Source organism: Octopus bimaculoides, chromosome 11 (genome assembly GCF_001194135.2).
Source record: "Octopus bimaculoides isolate UCB-OBI-ISO-001 chromosome 11, ASM119413v2, whole genome shotgun sequence".
Lineage (NCBI taxonomy): Eukaryota > Metazoa > Mollusca > Cephalopoda > Octopoda > Octopodidae > Octopus > Octopus bimaculoides.
Genome location: NC_068991.1, coordinates 50,534,874 through 50,552,155, shown reverse-complemented (window position 1 = coordinate 50,552,155; position 17,282 = coordinate 50,534,874). Strand labels below are relative to the sequence as shown.

The window sequence follows — 17,282 nt, the reverse complement described above, 5'->3', positions numbered from 1 at the left end:
ATATATATATATATATATATATATATATATATATATATTATGCAAAGGGAAAATGATAATCATATTCCCTTCCATATTGGCTACCTCTGATGAGCGCAGAGGATTGTTACCTAACACTCTATTGTGTTCTTTACACGAAACCGATTGGTAAGACCAGCCGTGATGGATACTTAATAAAGCTCGGATAATAAACCCACTCTACTGATAGTTATACGAGTGCATCTTCTCCCTGACTTATGGTCTCTTAGACGACTCACGCATGTCAAACTATTTTTTCCGAACCAGTCGCCATGATTGATCGCTAAATCCCAAAGTTTTTTTTTTATTCTCTCTGTGTTTATTTCCTCACATTCCTTTCTGTTGAAGAGCGTAGGCTCGAAACGTAAAAGACTTTCTCATTTTCCCGAACATCAAACTACACACACACACACATATATAGATACATATACATATTGTGTACATGCCTTCATACATACATGTATACACCACATGCGCGCGCACACACACACAGACACCAGGTGTATTTAACAGTCTCATACACATAGGAATCGATTGTTTTGTCGTTCGTAGTAGCGACATCACATATTTTGTTAAAAATAAACATTGACCAAATCGCTACCCTGTTCACGCGTCCAGAGAAGTACTTTATCGTAACATATATTTTGTTATAATGCACCATAGTTGTGAATGGAATTACAGTTGATTTCTTAATGGAAAAGAGCAATTAAAAAAGTCAGAGGTTCCATAGTAAAAAGTAGCGAAATAATTGAAGACAATAAATACATTGACGTTTACACATTCCAGTTTATACATCTAAGACCCCCATCTTTAAAGTTAGGGAGTCTGAAGATTATCAAGGAAAAGACCCTTACACATCCTTGGTATGTGACCCAGCTGCCCTGAAAATAGGCGTTCTGTCTTTATTCAACTAAATAATGAGGAATAAGCCTTTCTCTCTACATGTTGACGAAAATTCACCAAATTTGGTAAGGCTGCGTCTGAGTCATTCCAACGCTACTGTGTAATGGTGAGAATATACTGAAGAGAAGAGAAGAACGCATTGCCAAAATGATGACTGACATCTCCTCCTCCATCTACTCACACATACAGCTTCATACAGAAACATACATACGCGCGCGCAGGCACATTCGCAGACACACACACATACATCAGCATGCATCCACACACACATACACGTTCGTATACACATGAAGTACATACAGATACGTTTATATATATGTATGTGTATGTATATATATGTATACACACACACACTTGTATATTATACGCATCAATTATGTGCACTCCCGTGTTCAAAGTAACAGACATGGACGGATATACAAATATGTATGACAATTAAATATTGATATAATGACATTTGAGTGCGTATAAGAATCTAAAGAGAGCATAGGCGTGTGTATGTATATATAATCGCGCAGACATACGGTCGTCGTCATATACATACGTAGAATACACATAAAATATTCTCCGAAACTGAGTTTGATTTCTAACGTGTGAAATGATGTTCTTAGATCGATATTATACAATTATATGAGAGAGAAAATAGTGATTTCAGTGGAGAATTATTTTCTTGTAGCGGAAGAATAACTTCTCTTTTCATGATCATCGTCTTATTTTACTTACTTTCTCTCTCTCTATCCCCTCCCTCGTTTTCGAATTTTTTCTCTCTCTCTTTCTCTCTCTATTCCCCTTCCCATTTTCGAATTTTTTCTCACTCTCCTCTCCCATACTCTCGCTTTCTATTCTTGTTTCTTTTTTTAATCTCTCTGACCTCTACTCACACTTCCTTCTTTCTCATTATCTCTTCCTTTCTTGCGTTTCTCCCCTTCGTTAACCTTCTCCAGCTTTTTCCCTCCCTCTTTCGTTGTCATGCTTTTATTTATCCTTACACCTCCCTTTCTTGTTTTTTCTTCTCTCACTCTCCACTTGACCTATCGCACTTTCTGTATTATTTTCTATTTTATTCTCTCACACTCCCTCTCAGTTATCTTTGCACTATATTTTTCTACACTCCCCCTCTTTCTATCATTCTCTAAGTCTCTCTCCCTCTTTCAATAACTTTTACTAGGTCATTTTCCTCCTCTCACTCTGTCTCTCTCTCTCTCATTACTTTTACTGCATCGCTTTTTTCTTTTCCCTTTTCTGTCTATTCTTTTCTAGCTTTCTTTTCGTCTTTCTCTCTCATTGTTCTTTATCTGTCTCTCCCTCTCTCATTACTCTTACTCTATCGTTCTTTTCCTCCCCCCTCTTTCTATTATTCTTTATCCTTTAGATTCTCTCTCCCTGTCTTTCACTTCCCTTTGCGGTATCGTTCTCCTCCTCCTCCCCTTTTTCTCTCTCTATCCTCTTACACTCTCTTTCTCTCCCCTTCACTCTCTGTCTATCTATCACCACCCCCGTCTTTTCATTGGTGTGTCGCCGTTGTTGATGCTGGTGGTGGTGTTATTGTAAAGCGGTGCCGGTTGTTGTTAATTTAGCTCTCGGCCTCCGTCTCTTCCCCAGCTGTGAAACAACCAGACTTGCAGAGAAGCTTCAAACTCTACAACGCTATCAAAATGGTAAAGAAAACCATATTTTTTTTTTACCATTGTTTTATTTCTCCTCTCTTTCGTTTCCTTTTAATCCACTAGAAATGTTAAAATATTTTAATTTCTGTTTATTTCAAACTAATTAATTGACATTCCATTATTTAATGGTTGGTGCTGGTTCTTTCTCATCACACACAACCAGAGAGATATAACATATTTATATATTTAGTCCTTCTTCCTGCTTGATTCCTTTATTTGGATAAACAACTCTTTATCCTCCACACATTATTATTATTATTATTTGTTACTGATGATGCCCACCACTACAGACAGACTTGCAAAACTGAAAGTGACACATTTGATTTTAGATCCATTGACGAAATATTGTCTTATCTTAAACCTTTAATTCATTCGTTCTGGATAAATTTCTGTCTGATGAATTTTACTTGACCGTTTTTTTCACTTCTCTAAGTGTTGCGCGCGCACACACAGAACAATTACCCTCACATACACACACGTATATATATGTGCAGCTTTTAAAACTGAATATATGTGGATGCTTTAAGCGTTTGTATAAATGTGTGTGTATATATAATATATACATATATATATATATATACTTATATATACACGCATGTGTAATGTGTATGTTTGGGTATATATATTTACATATATATGTGCATGTGTGTGTGTTAGACCATTTGAAGCCGGATTTTATTTTCAATTCAAGTTGAGCAACTTTTTAAAGACAAATTAAATAGACCAAAACGAAAACAGTTGAATATTACTTTCATATCAAAACACTGTGTTTGCTGTCAATAATTTTAATTTAAAAGTAGTTTACGTTCACCCCCAAAAAAATTTACAAAACGACACAAAAGAAACCAGAACAGATTTAATGATAATATAGTCGAGGTCAGTGGAGATTTTAGAGCAGCGGGGGATATTAATCGATTTAGTTTATAATCTCTTTAGCCTCAACACTCATTTATTACTATTACTATTATTGTTATTATTATCATTAAAAAATAGAAAGGATTATTATTATTATTATTATCTTGCCATGAATCCAACTAATAAATAAATTAAAGCATATTTATGTCTGTCTGTGACTGTTTTAAAAAGGAGTGCTCATTTCTGGCAATGATCATCATATCCCAACTATTTTATGCATCACCTTGATTCCTCTCCCAAGGGCGTCGAGTTCTTCATTTTATTAGTTCACTTTACTGAAGAATTTGTAATTGACGAATCTAAGATCAATTTCTTAAAAAAAAATAAACAAAAAACCCATCTTTATCAATCTGTATTCCGCTTCATTCACATTTACACGTTAACACACATACACGCGTGTATGTGCGTGTAATTTTATAAGCTTTCTTCTGATTCTAGTTTAAAAATCTAAAAACACTGTCAAGGAATTTATATTCTATGTTTTACAATAAATACTGTTTGGTTCTTTTGAACGTATTCTAACGATTTAGTTTTAATTTCATACGTAGTTGAAATCCAATAATTATTGTTAATTGTGAATTAGTCACATTCTACTGTTGCTACGTTACTATATATATATATATATGTGTGTGTGTGTGTGTATACCCTTATCAGTTTGTCGATAGAGATAAAATAGAAAAGCTTGTCTCATGTTTAAAACAACCAACTCCCCTCTCTCCCACCACCTGGCCCTATTCAATTACATGTCTCTCTTTCACACATACACACAATTTAGACATTGATATAGTTACACACGTGCTTGGTTCTTCACGCTTCTATCACTGCATATCTCAGACTTGATGAGTTCCTCGCAACAACTATTTGCTAATATATGTTGGCGAAATTAGAGGTTAGAGCTGTGTGAAATGGTTGTTGGAAATAATCTTAAGAATATTTTGATATTTACTCATTAATTCGTTTACTGTCTATACAATAATATAAGTAAATATATATATCATGAGAGTCAGGACAAAGAAATGCCTATCCTCTCATTTTATGTATAATAAAGGAGTGCTGTACCTCCTCCTGCTTCACATGCTGTTCAGGTTACTTCTAAAATAGATACAGCAGGGCTACCAATTGTTAGAAGCATCAGAGTAACATAATTTAGTTTCGGCCAAACTGTGTAGGGATGAATTTTTGTCCTCTCCATCTTTCTGGCATCACTGTAAATGCGTTTTAGCTACACAAGCAGATTGAATAAGCTTGTTAAAAATAATAGGACTTATAGTCCGTCAAAATAAAACCATTAGAGTAATTTGAATATTTAGAAAATGTGTTTCCGTCAGTCCCGATGCTGTACCTCTTATGCAGTTTGTTTTCTGGCGCCATGCAAGTAAATATTATTTATTATTTTTTTTTTATGTAAGATATCATTGAGATAATATAGTGAATATTTTCTGCAGTCGTTTTTTTGGTGTCAGGTTTAATAGAGTTTTATAAATCAAGCATAGAAGTTAAACCCGGAATTGAAAGACCTGAATGTAAATTTAGTAAAGACTAAGATTTCAGTAAATAGGAAAGAAGACAGGACTTTGGTGTAATCCAGAATATTGGCCTTGTGCAATCTGCAGAAAAGGCGTAGGCATAAACTCTATATGTTGTACTCGGTGTAAGTTTGGACATAAGAGATGTAGTGGAATCTTTGGCAGACTGAGAATATAAGCTTCCTATGTGATAGGTGCACTGGAGGAGACCTATCGTGAGCACATTGGAAATAGATTCCCTTAAATGCTTGGAATAGCTCACTAGAAGTAACCAAAAACTTCTATCTTGGAGACATAATTTGCAGGGAGGGTGGTTACTCAGAAAGTATAGTAACCAAAGGTCTTCTTCCTCAGATTGTATGACACTTGTGTTAGAACTGCGATTCTGCATGGTAGAATGGGTCAATATGTCTTAAGAATATTTTAATATGGGTCAAAGACCAGAAATAAATGAAGCCAGCATGTTCCAATGCCAGAGTATTAAGCATGCATGAACACCTAACCTCATAAGGTTAGAGAAAAAAACTGGGCCTACGAGAAATCAGGTGTAGTGTACTAGATAGAAGGCTACACTAATACAGGTATGTTATGTTTATGGAGGATGGTTGTCATGTAAGGAATTGAGTTTTTCCATGTTGGAGGAACCTTTGAAAGAGGGAGACCAAGAAGGCTTGGGATAAATTGTGAAGGCTGATCTGAATATGCAGCATCTCAAGGAGATGAAACATGAGTGTACTGTCTGGTGTACTGTACGTGGTGTTACAGAAGAGCTGTCCATTCCTGATTAAATGCTCATTAACACAAGTTATGATTAAGAAGCTATAAAATATATTCATACACTGCTTTTCACCAAATCAGGCCACCTCATCAACTTACATTTCTCTCTACCTCTGTGACTCCCATATCTTCATTACTCACAGCATATTCTCTCTTGGGTTACCTCTCTTACTTTTAATCCCCTAAGCTGCCCTTACACCTCTAGGATACCCTCTAACCTTTCTTTTTCTTGCTTCACCCAACCACTATTTCCCCCTAACCCTCTCCTAACTCCCCATCATCTGCTCTTCATTTCACTCACTTCCTTTTCTTTCATTGCTTCACTGCCTCCTCAAAATCCCTTCTCATCTTCCCCCTCCCTCTGACCTACCCCTCATACTCATCTTTCCTTGAATGATTCTGTCTGGATCCCTCTCTACCCTAGTTTATTGCTCTCTTCCTGTACCCTTTCCATTACACCTTTCTATTATACCTTTCCATATTCAGCCCTTTTAGTAGTGGACAGCTCTAGACACACCTCTTTACACAACCCACTCTATCACCCCTTTTTCTCAATGATCCCTGTCACTAATTCCCTTCCCCTCGGCTCTGATCCCTACTATAGACACTCCCCTCCATCTTCTCTTACTTTCTCTCATTATTCTGCCTAGAGTCCTCACTCACTTCCTTTTCTGTTCTTCCTCAGTTATAGGGGTCACTAGCCTTGTAAGTTTTGAGGCTGTCCTAACTAGTGCTGGTGGCATGCACAAAGTACCCAGTAAACTTTGGTTGGCATTAAGAAGGGCATCCAAGCTGTAGAAACCGTACCAAAGTGGACATTGGAGCCTGGTGCAGTTCTCTGACCATCGAATTCTGTCAAATCATTCAGCCCATGGCAACATGGAATCAGACATTAAATGATGATGATTGTGATCTTCAAGTATTTAAATTAGTTGCAAATGTTCTTTGATGACATCTCGTTAGCCACCAAATTGCCTCTGTAACAGTAATGTAAGATGTTTAAAAACTTCAGAAATGCTACAAGCATAAGCAATTGTTATATTACTATAAAATATCACCATAATTAAGACGAACTTTAAAAGAAATCATAAAAATCAATTACTCAGGGTCACCATCCAGATGAAAAACAATAACTAAGTGTTGATATATTTAATATAGTGAGCTATCTGCGTTGAGTCTGTTAATAGTTGATATACTTTCCTAAGTATAAGGCCAATCACAACATCAATGATTCTCAATTATTGATTTCAGATAGATAAAATACAAAGTTAATCCTGATGCTATTTGAATTCAAAGAGACTAAAAATGTTGTACATTCTGCCAACTTTTGGTTTATGCTAATATAATCTATGGTTACCCTATGTTTAAAATAAACATACAAGAAACAGTTGATTTTAAACCAGTTATAATTACGATTTACAAATTTTATTTTCTTCTGGATTATCAAAATTTACTTCAATTTGTAATTAAAATAAACTACTTCTCTTAAATATCTGTGGGCCTGTGTGTGTAGTGAATTTCTGTATGTATGTATATATATATATATGCATGTGTGAAGGCACATGGCTCAGTGGTTAGAGCATCGAACTTACGACCGTGAGGTTGTGAGTTCAAATCCCAGACTGGGCTGCGTGTTGTGTTCTTGAGCAAGATACTTTATTTCACGTTGCTCCAGTTTACTCAACTGTAGAAATGAGTTGCAACATCACTGGTGCCAAGCTGTATCGGCATTTCCCTTTCTCTTGGAGAACATCGGTGGCGTGGGGAGGGGAGGCTGGTATGCATGGGCGACTGCTGGTCTTCCATAAACAACCTTGCTCAGACTTGTGCCTCGGAGGGTAACTTTCTAGGTGCGATCCCATGGTCATTCATGACTGAAGCAGGTCTCCGATATGCATGTGAGGTCTGTGTAGGCAAAGCAGACATTACTGAGCCAGACTAACTATATTGGTGTGTATGTATGTGTATATGTGTGAACATGTGTATGTATGTGTGATTGTATAAATACAAATGTATAAAAACTAAATGTGAAATCTATCTTGAATATCTGAGTTTATGAAACACAGGTTTGGCAAATAACCCATCCAACTCATGTCTATAGAACTGTATAGCGTATGCATGCATTATATATGTAAGTATATATATATATATATATATATGTGTGTGTGTGTGTTTGTAAGTAAATATTTTCTATTGTTGAAATATTTTTACATTATTGTATCATAAATATAAGGCCTGTTGTTAACAATTTACACTATGAATACTTCCTGCTTAACTTAAGTGTATATCACCAGAACCTGTTTGGTATGTATTGAAAGCCTTTGTCAGTCAGAATCGACTGTGTATCTTAAAGTGAAAAGTTCTTGTGTAGGGCATGCATCCCTAGAAGGACAAATAATATCCTTCTAGGGACCTACTCTATGTAACTGATGTTGTCCAGGAGAATTGGTAATGAGCAATGTACTTTGGCATCAGTGTTGTTGTTGGACTTGGAGCAGAAGGGACAGAAAGATGTTCTGAGGTATTTTCTTCAATTCTGTTATGATTCTGACAAATCCACTGCACTTGACTAGTATTTTATTCTTTCAACCCTGGGATGATGAAAGGCAAAGTTGACCATGGCACAATTTGAACTCAGAATACATTTCTAAATCTCTCAGATTTATGCAGTAACAGCATGATAGAGTGATAGTATTTTGTCAACTTAATGTGACAGTCCCATGAAAGGGAAGAATGCTACTGTTATTTAGCCTTAGGAAACACCATTTCCTGTAGGACATGACACATTTCCTGTGTCCTTGTGTTTTCAAAGTGGAGACAAGCACCTCCACCCAGCAAAGCCAGCATCCAGAGACTAGTTTCAGAGTCATTGCTCATCATCAGTCTGGAGTAGTATATATATGTGCTTATATGGTTACAGGCCGTCACAAAACGTAAACAATATGAAATCCGAAATACAAAAAACATGAAATACAAAGACAAACTTCTTTTGCAAACAATGAGAGAAACAAATGGAAAACAAGACAAATAACATAAAGAATAACTCTTCAGCAGTTGTTGGCTGTTTATCTGCTGCACATTTCAAACCATTCATGACAATATGTACCTTCGAGAAAACAGTTGCTCCCGCAAACCATATATGTATATGTGCCTTTATTTGCTTTTATTTTCTTTTGCTCTGATATAGGAGCAATTAGACTTTGATGTTTTTTTTTTTATCTATCTAATTGGGGCATCTTGTGCAGAGCAAATGGGAGATAATTGTTTGATTCTATATCGTACTTTTCAAAATTAGGGCCAGAGTGAAAACCCTGGTGAGTGCTTCTTTAACTGTGGGATAAGCAGCATGGTTTCAGTTGTAGTCTTAAGAACAGTTGATGAAAATATGAACTAAAAGGATATTTTTCAAGTCTTTTAAGTTTTGAGGACATCAGTTGTACAATGTGGTGCTAGTTGCAAGATTTGAAGTAAATCCGAAATAATATATATCACCGGAAATGTGCTGTGCGTGAGAAGACCCGGCAAGCCAAGTGAGATCGTTGCCAGTGCCCCTGGACTGGCTCTTGTGCAGGTGGCACATAAGATGTACCATCTTGAGCGTGACCGTTGCCAGTACCGCCTGACTGGCGTTTGTAGGGTTTTCGAGCGAGATCGTTGCCAGTACCCCTGGACTGGCTCTTGTGCGGGTGTTACATAAAAGACACCATTTCGAGCGTGGCCGTTTTCGTGCGGGTGACACGTAAAAGCACCCACTACACTCTCTGAGTGGTTGGCGTTAGGAAGGGCATCCAGCTGTAGAAACTCTGCCAAATTAGATTGGAGCCTGGTGTTGCCATCCGGTTTCACCAGTCCTCAATCAAATCGTCCAACCCATGCTAGCATGGAAAGCGGACGTTAAACGATGATGATGATGATTGTCAAAATAATATATATCACCATTGTCGTCGTCATCATTGTCAGTTAATGTCTATTTTCTATACTGGCATGGGTTGGACAGTTTGACAGGAGCTGGCATACTGGAAAGCTGCACCAGCTCCATTGTCTGTTCTAGCATGGTTTCTGCAGTTGGATGCCCTTCCCAATGCCAACCACTTTACAGAGTGTACTGGGTGCTTTTTATGTGGCACCAGCACGCGCATGCACACACACAAACACATATTCACTGTGTATTTTTCCATGCCATCATGGGTAAATATATTATTCAAGCACTTTTACATCTGGATGCCTTTCCTATGACTAACTTTTGCCTGCTTTTGTCAGTAGAGATCCCATATTTTATATGCATTTTGAATGTACAACACCACTGTATGGTTTGTTGACAGGAGAACTGACAGTGCAGTTTTTTGTCAATTCAGATATTATCAAATACTCATGTGCATCTGCACTCAAACACACACACACATGATGGGCTTCTTTCAGTTTCTATCTGCCAAATTCATCTTCAAGGTTTTGGCCGAAGGCAGAATGTTACCTGCAGTAGTTAGAAATATGCAGCACTATATTGGCTTCTAGTTGTGTCCATTACTTTCATGAACACACACACACATCTGTTGATCATTTGAAAATGTAATGAAATATCTATATATATATATGTATATATCCTGGTGTCCTCTTATAGTTATAACTATTAATCTGTTGAGCTTATTCACAACTAGAGTATTGAGGATATGCTATTTGTTATTACCAGAACTTGGCATTGTTTCTGTATTAAGACATTCTTGTGTTCTAACTTGTCTATTTTTATAGCCAAGAAGTCTTGAGAGCACAAATGTGTTCTCATGAATATTATATTTCCAATTTGGCAGTTAATCTTACACATTGATATTGAATTTTATTTGAATGGAATTGTATGTTGGATTCTGATAAAAATAACTCTCCTAAATTAATCTCATTTATACTGACTGTCCCCATCTCCCCCTACTCACTCATTACCCCATTAAAAATGTGTAATTTTAAGTTGGAACTATAGAATTAGTTTATTTTTATTTTATGGCTCATTTGGGTTGACTTTCATTCACAAAATGCTTAGTAGCATTTTGTGCATCTTTATGTGTTGGGTTCAAGCTCAGTAAAATAAGTACCAGTTTTGTGTGCTGGGGTTGATGTAATCAATTTAGTTTCTCACCCAAAATTGTTGCCCTCGTGCCAAAACTTGAAACCAGTATAGACATTTCTGCGTCCATTTATTTAAGAATTTCTCCTTATTTAGAAAATGGAAGAAGTTGATGGAAACAAATCTTTATGTAATTGGAAGAAATTTGGAAAATGTCTATTTCTTGCCTGAATTATGAAACTTTTTTTTTATTTTTTATTTTTTTATGAAATTTCATGATTGGAATCTCTAGTTTGATACATGGTACTACATACCTTGATACTGGAATGTGAAAGATGGGTGGCTACTAAACATGATCCACTGAATTTGAACTTAGAATCTAATTGTTTTATAGCAAATTAGGAAAATATAGTGCAAAATTTCATGTTTGTCAATGTTTGGTGGATAGTTTATCTGAAGCGAAGGAATTAAGTAGTAAAAATATAGTGATTGATTTTTAAATTTATTTATTAGTGTCTTTGTGTGGCTAGTTGTCAGTGAAATAATGCCTGAAGTTAAGTAGTTAAAACTATATTTGTATCCCTAAATTGTCTGTGCCTAATTTTGTGACTGAAACGATATTAAAAGTATTATTTAGAATATATGTTATGGTTATAGTTGTAAGTACACCGTCTGTATTGTTTATAAATCAACAGCTTTAAATACTATTATTTTGTTATGATAAATATTATTACTGTTGTTGCCAAGAGATTTATGTGTTCATGAAATATTGCTCACAGTATACAAAGGAGTTGTTGAATTTTGGTTAATTGATATTGTTTTCACTAATGTTCCTATTCAAGTGAGTGCTTGTGCATGTCCCCATGCGCATGCACTCCTCCCTCTCTATTTGATGTAGGCTCTTACTGTTAAACGCTTAATTTAGGAAAAGAATTTTGACAATTTAAGTCCAAGAATATAGATTTAAGAAGAGAGGAAATATCTTAACTTACAGTGCAGTTTACTGAAATTTGAGAAAGCATGCTGAGCAGGAATACAGGTCTATAAAAGAGAGAGTGTAATGGAATTAGAAATGGATTTTCAGTTCAACTCATGGAAACATTTACATGGCAGACAATGAATATGGGACATGAGGTGTAAATAGCAAACTTCACCTATTTTAGTTTGTCTAAAGAAAATAATTTTGATTAACTTTTTCATTACCATATTTCTCTTGAAATATACTGCCTTTGTTTCTATTAATTTTGAAAATAATTAAGGATTTAATAAAGTAACTGTCATTAATATAAGCAGGTGTTTGGAACATAAATTAACATAAAATTCTGATTGAAGGTTTTAATTTAGATCTCTTTTAAAACTAGGAATTTGTATCATAGAACCAGTGGCAGTTTCAGGTGAGCTGGTATCAAAAGAGTTAAACAAGAATTCCTCATTAAACTTTTTCCAATTAACTGTAAAATTCGTAATTAAAAAGTCGGTTTCGTTCTGAAATAACTGTGATGTTAGATTTTGGTTTATTTACAAGATCTTGTTTAAAGTTTATTAAAAGGTTTAATTAGTGGGAAATTGATAAAGATGAAAATTAACAGGTTTCTTTATCCGTGTCACATTCCGGAATGAACTTTAAAATCTACAAGAGTTTCCAATTTTTATCTTTGGTTTGATTTTGTCTTATAGTTGCATCATCATCTAGCATCTGTTTTTCATGCTAGCATGGGTAAGACAGTTTAACTGGGGTTTGTAAGCCCAAGAATTGCACCAGGCTCCAGCTTGTTTCGGATTTGGTTTCTATGGCTGGGTGCCCTTCCTAATGCCAACCACTCCATAGAGTGTAATGGATACCTTTACTAGTCACCGACACTGGCCATGACTATGATCTCACTTAGCTTGATGTGTCTTCTCTACTAGAAGACACTTGCCTAAGGTGCGATGCAATGGGACTGAACCCAGAGCCATGTGGTTGGGAAGCAAACTTCTTACTGCACAGCCATGCCTGCACCTGATTTAATTAGCATTTGATCCCCCAATGAATATTAGCTGCAGTATATTGATCTGGTATAGACTTGGTTGTGTTTGAATAGATGTAATTTAAATTTCTACTGAGAAAAATTTCAAACTTGATTACAGTTTAGCTGTCCACTTGCAAAAATTTATTGTATTTTTATGTGTTCTGAACATAGAAGCACTTCACCACTTTACCTGTTGATTTATTGGGTCATCCCATATATAATGTGGTTTTTTTATACCTTTATTTTTCAAAATTAAGATAAATAGTTATTTTTTAATCTAAAATAAACTCTACTTCATTTTCTACAATGCTCTTCCATCTATCTGGTAGACTTGCAAGGCCCCTCTTCCAAAATTCACTTGTCCTCCAGTACTGTTCTGACCTCATCTACAGAATTCATATTTTTCTATCCAAAGATTTTGGAGACTGCGGAATAAATGATAATCAGATGGGACAATGTCCAGTAAATATGGTTGGTGGAGCATCGTTTCTCATTTAAACTGCTCCAGACTTTAGAATGTCATCCTCGCTGTATGTGGCCTAACATTATCCTAATGGAAGAACACCTTTTGTCTTGAAATCAAAGATGGTCGTTTTTCTCTCAGTGCCGACTTAAGCTGCTCAACCTGCTTGCAGTAGATCTTATTTAGTTTGAGTTTAAAAGTTCAAAGTGAACTAAACCTTTCATATGCACCCAAACAGATAACAACACCTTATGCTGGTGGAAACCTTTTTTAGCATAAGGTACCAGTGTTTCTCCTTTTCCTACCTACTCTCTTTGACGCTTGACATTTTTATAGAGAACCCATTTCTCATCACCAATCACTGTTCGGTCCAAAAAAGGTTCATTCATGAGACGTAACAGCAAAGAAGAGCACACATTCACTCTCTGTGCATGATTAGACTCAGAAAGTTTGTGAGGAACCCATTAACACCCAACTAACCCATGCTGACTCTTCCAATGGCATGCAGGTGTCGATAAATGGTTGAATGATGAAATCCAAGCTTCTCTGCTAGTTCTTCAAATGTAATGATGAGATTTTGTTCCACCAGGGTTTGCAGGATATCCTCATCAAGCTCTACAGATCTTCCGGGATGAGGCTCGTCTTCTAGGCTGTAGTTTCCGACTCGGAATTTCTAGAACTACCATTGATACTGGTTTATGCTTATTGCCTGATCCCCATATACTCTATGTACTTATCTTCACACTTTCTGTTGCATTGTTGCCTTTATTGAACTCATAAAGCAAAATATGCTGAATATGCTCTTTTGTCACTTCCATTATAGCTTTGAAAAAATAACTATTAAAATCAAACTGCACTCTTCAAAACTTGCACTAAGAGTAAGCACAAGGTAAAATTACTACCTACTTTTATAGCAAGTTGATGCAGGTATTTTATCCCATTCCCCTCCAACTTTTAGTTCATGCAACTGAAAAACTGCATTATTTATGGGATGACCCAATATATTTTTTTTTAAAGATGTGGTCTTATCTATCTTATAGTTCTAGCTATGAACCACTACAAAAATAATTAAAATAATTGCAGTAATTATTTCATTAGCTATTGTTATATTTTGGGATGGCCATTTTTTTCTTGCCAAATAAACACATGCATCATATATTTGTTCTTCGCTCGTTTATTATTGTTCTTACTTTATCTTGTGTCCATTGTCTGGAAATCTTTTGTGTCACATTTGTGACCTCTTCAGTGACTCTTCCATCCCACATGTCTCCTGTTTTGTTTAGTTTATTCTAGACCCTTTAATTTAGTCCAGAAAAACAGTCCCTATTTTAAAGGCTGTGTTTAATTTTTAGTTAGTGATGCTGAAATCTATCAAATCTTTCTAGATAGAAAGACAGAATGGACAAACCAGAACAGGGGGAGACACTTGGAATGGAAGGGTCGCTGAAGTGGTCACAGATGTGTGACGAAAATTTTTCAGACAATGGACATAGATAAACAAGTGAAGAATGAATATATGGTGCATGTGTTTGTTTGGCAAGGAAAAAAATGACCATCCTGAAATATATGTTTCACTACACATCAGGAATCTTGCAAAACAAATTCATAAACATAATTTCATTAACCTTTTTCTCAAAATGAGTTTTTGTAAAATTTCACTCGTCAGAGCTTACAGTCTTGACACACCCAAGAAATGGTGGACAGTTGCAAAATATATTTAGCACATTTGACGGGTTTTGGTATCACTCACTAAAATTTAAACCTAACCTTTAAAATAGGGACTGTTCTTCTGGACTAAGTTAACTGATCAAATGTTGTAACATCTTAAAGAGATGGAGTTATATGAAGTCAGTTTACAGTTTTCCATTAAACACTAATTATTAAAAAAGTTTCCCTTTTTCATCACACATGAATCTGTTTAGAACTTGTAAGGGGGATTGTAAATGATTAATTTAATGTGCTTTTCAATCACTCTCTCTTTATACTTTCTGGAAGCTTTTCAAAAGAGATTTCTTAGGTAATAATACAATCGTCACCTAAATAAAAGTAACAGTTGTGTATTTGATTAACATCATTGTTTCAATGTTGGATATTAGTTTAGCTGAACCACAACAACAGACTGGCTCTCGACTATTGTCCTGATGGTCATTCAAGCTGTCATTTACTTTTACTGTTCAAATAATACATGTTCATTGAAATAAACTGCCTCTGATAAATAGCAAACTAATTCTAGGTCATATAATGTTTAGAGTGGTTTGTGTGTGGAGGGGCTTTTCTTTTTGCATTTAGAGCTATCTAAAAACACTCCAACTCTTGACTTGGTGTTAAAAATAATATGAAGATGTTAGAAATGGCAACGTTTTTAGTCTAGAATTAGAAGATCAACGTTATTATGTTGTCAGAGTTGTCTTTGTTCCTGATTCAGAATGAAATATAGAACCTGAAATATGGAAATTAGAATAGTCTGGGGTTGAACAAAAACTAAAACTCTAGCTTTAATTTAATATCTTCAGATTTTAGCTGCTTTAGTTTATTTCTTGTCCCACTCCACTCTTTGGGTAGTTTTTGTTTCCACAACTTTATTTGGTCCCTTAAAAATCAGAAATTACTTTGTACTTCAGGCTGGACATATTTTAGTTGATTGTGCCCAGTTTTCAAGCTAAAGAATTCTTTATTATCTCAAAGAACTTCAAACATTAAATGTTTTGTCACATAACTAATGCTCTGACTGCTTGTGCTTGCCTTCTGCTATTTTTTCCTCTCTCTATTTTTCCTGAACAGTCAGCAACGGCACTAGCCTTAAAATTATGTGTTGATGTATCTTGTGCATTGTTGCTGGGATTAATGTAGAGATATTATCTTTTACTTGTTTCGGTCATTAGACTGCAACCATGCTGGGACACTGCCTTGTCATGGAGAAAATTTCTCGCTGTAGCCAAATAGGTGTAAAATACACTGAATCAGCTCACAGTATCACCTAACGAAACTGTGGGGTGCATGCATTTCACAGTCATTATCTCCTTTTTAGCCACAGAGATCGGAATGTGATGATGACAATGATTAACTATTCTGTCTTGGAACAGATACATGGAAACATGCTTCCTAGGTTTTAATAATTGTCACTGTCTCTGTGTGCTGTATAATTTGAAATATGGAATGTGGTAATACAGAGTTAATGAGAAGGCCTCTTAGTGACTAGAAAATTAACAGCAATGTGATTCAATCAATTACTTTTATCTTTGATAGTGGAAAATGAAAGATTTCTCAATATACTTTAACATGTGAGCTGGGTGAAATGCTTAACAGTATTTTGTCTGCTTTTATGTTCTGAGTTTAAATTTCGCCATGGTTGACTTTGTCTTTCATCCTTCCGGGGTCGATAAATTAAGTACCAGTTGCGTACTAGAGTCTCAATCTAATCGACTGACCCCCCCCCCCCCCAAAAAAAAAATGGGGCCTTGTGCCTAGGGTAGAAAAGAATATATTTTAACATGGTATATCTTAGAAGAGCAGAGGTGTCCATAATGCGAAAGCTGACACCCAACTTAAGTATAGGACAAAGTTGGAATCATTGAGATTGTATATTTGATCTTAAAAAAAGGAACCACAAAATAGATTGGTGTGTTCTTTTTATTGTTTTCAGAATCTTCAACTGATGAGGAAATTTTAATTTCAAAAACATTCAGAAACTAATATATCAGTTACATCTGTAACAGGGTTGTTTGTGAATTTTTATCACATCTATTAATTGCAGCTATTCACTCTTGAACAGTTATTATTATTATTATTATTATTATTGCTGGTGGCAAGCTGGCAGAATCATTAGCATGCTTGACGAAATGCTTAACAGTATTTCATCTGTCGCTATGTTCTGAGTTCAAATTCGGCTGAGGTTGACTTTGCCTTTCATCCGTTCAGGGTCAATACATTAAGTATCAGTGAAAAATATGG

General features: G+C 35.6%; 1 protein-coding gene across 1 annotated transcript in view; it reads left to right on the top strand.

Moving 5' to 3' along the window:
* Window positions 1-2,320: 2,320 nt before the first annotated feature.
* Window positions 2,321-17,282, top strand: part of LOC106873922 (actophorin-like) — a 65,171-nt gene continuing 50,209 nt past the window's right edge. The window contains exon 1 of the mRNA XM_014921459.2: window positions 2,321-2,579. Within this exon, the coding sequence (XP_014776945.1) occupies window positions 2,577-2,579 (3 nt within the window). The 5' untranslated portion in view covers window positions 2,321-2,576. The remainder of the gene's footprint in view (window positions 2,580-17,282) is intronic.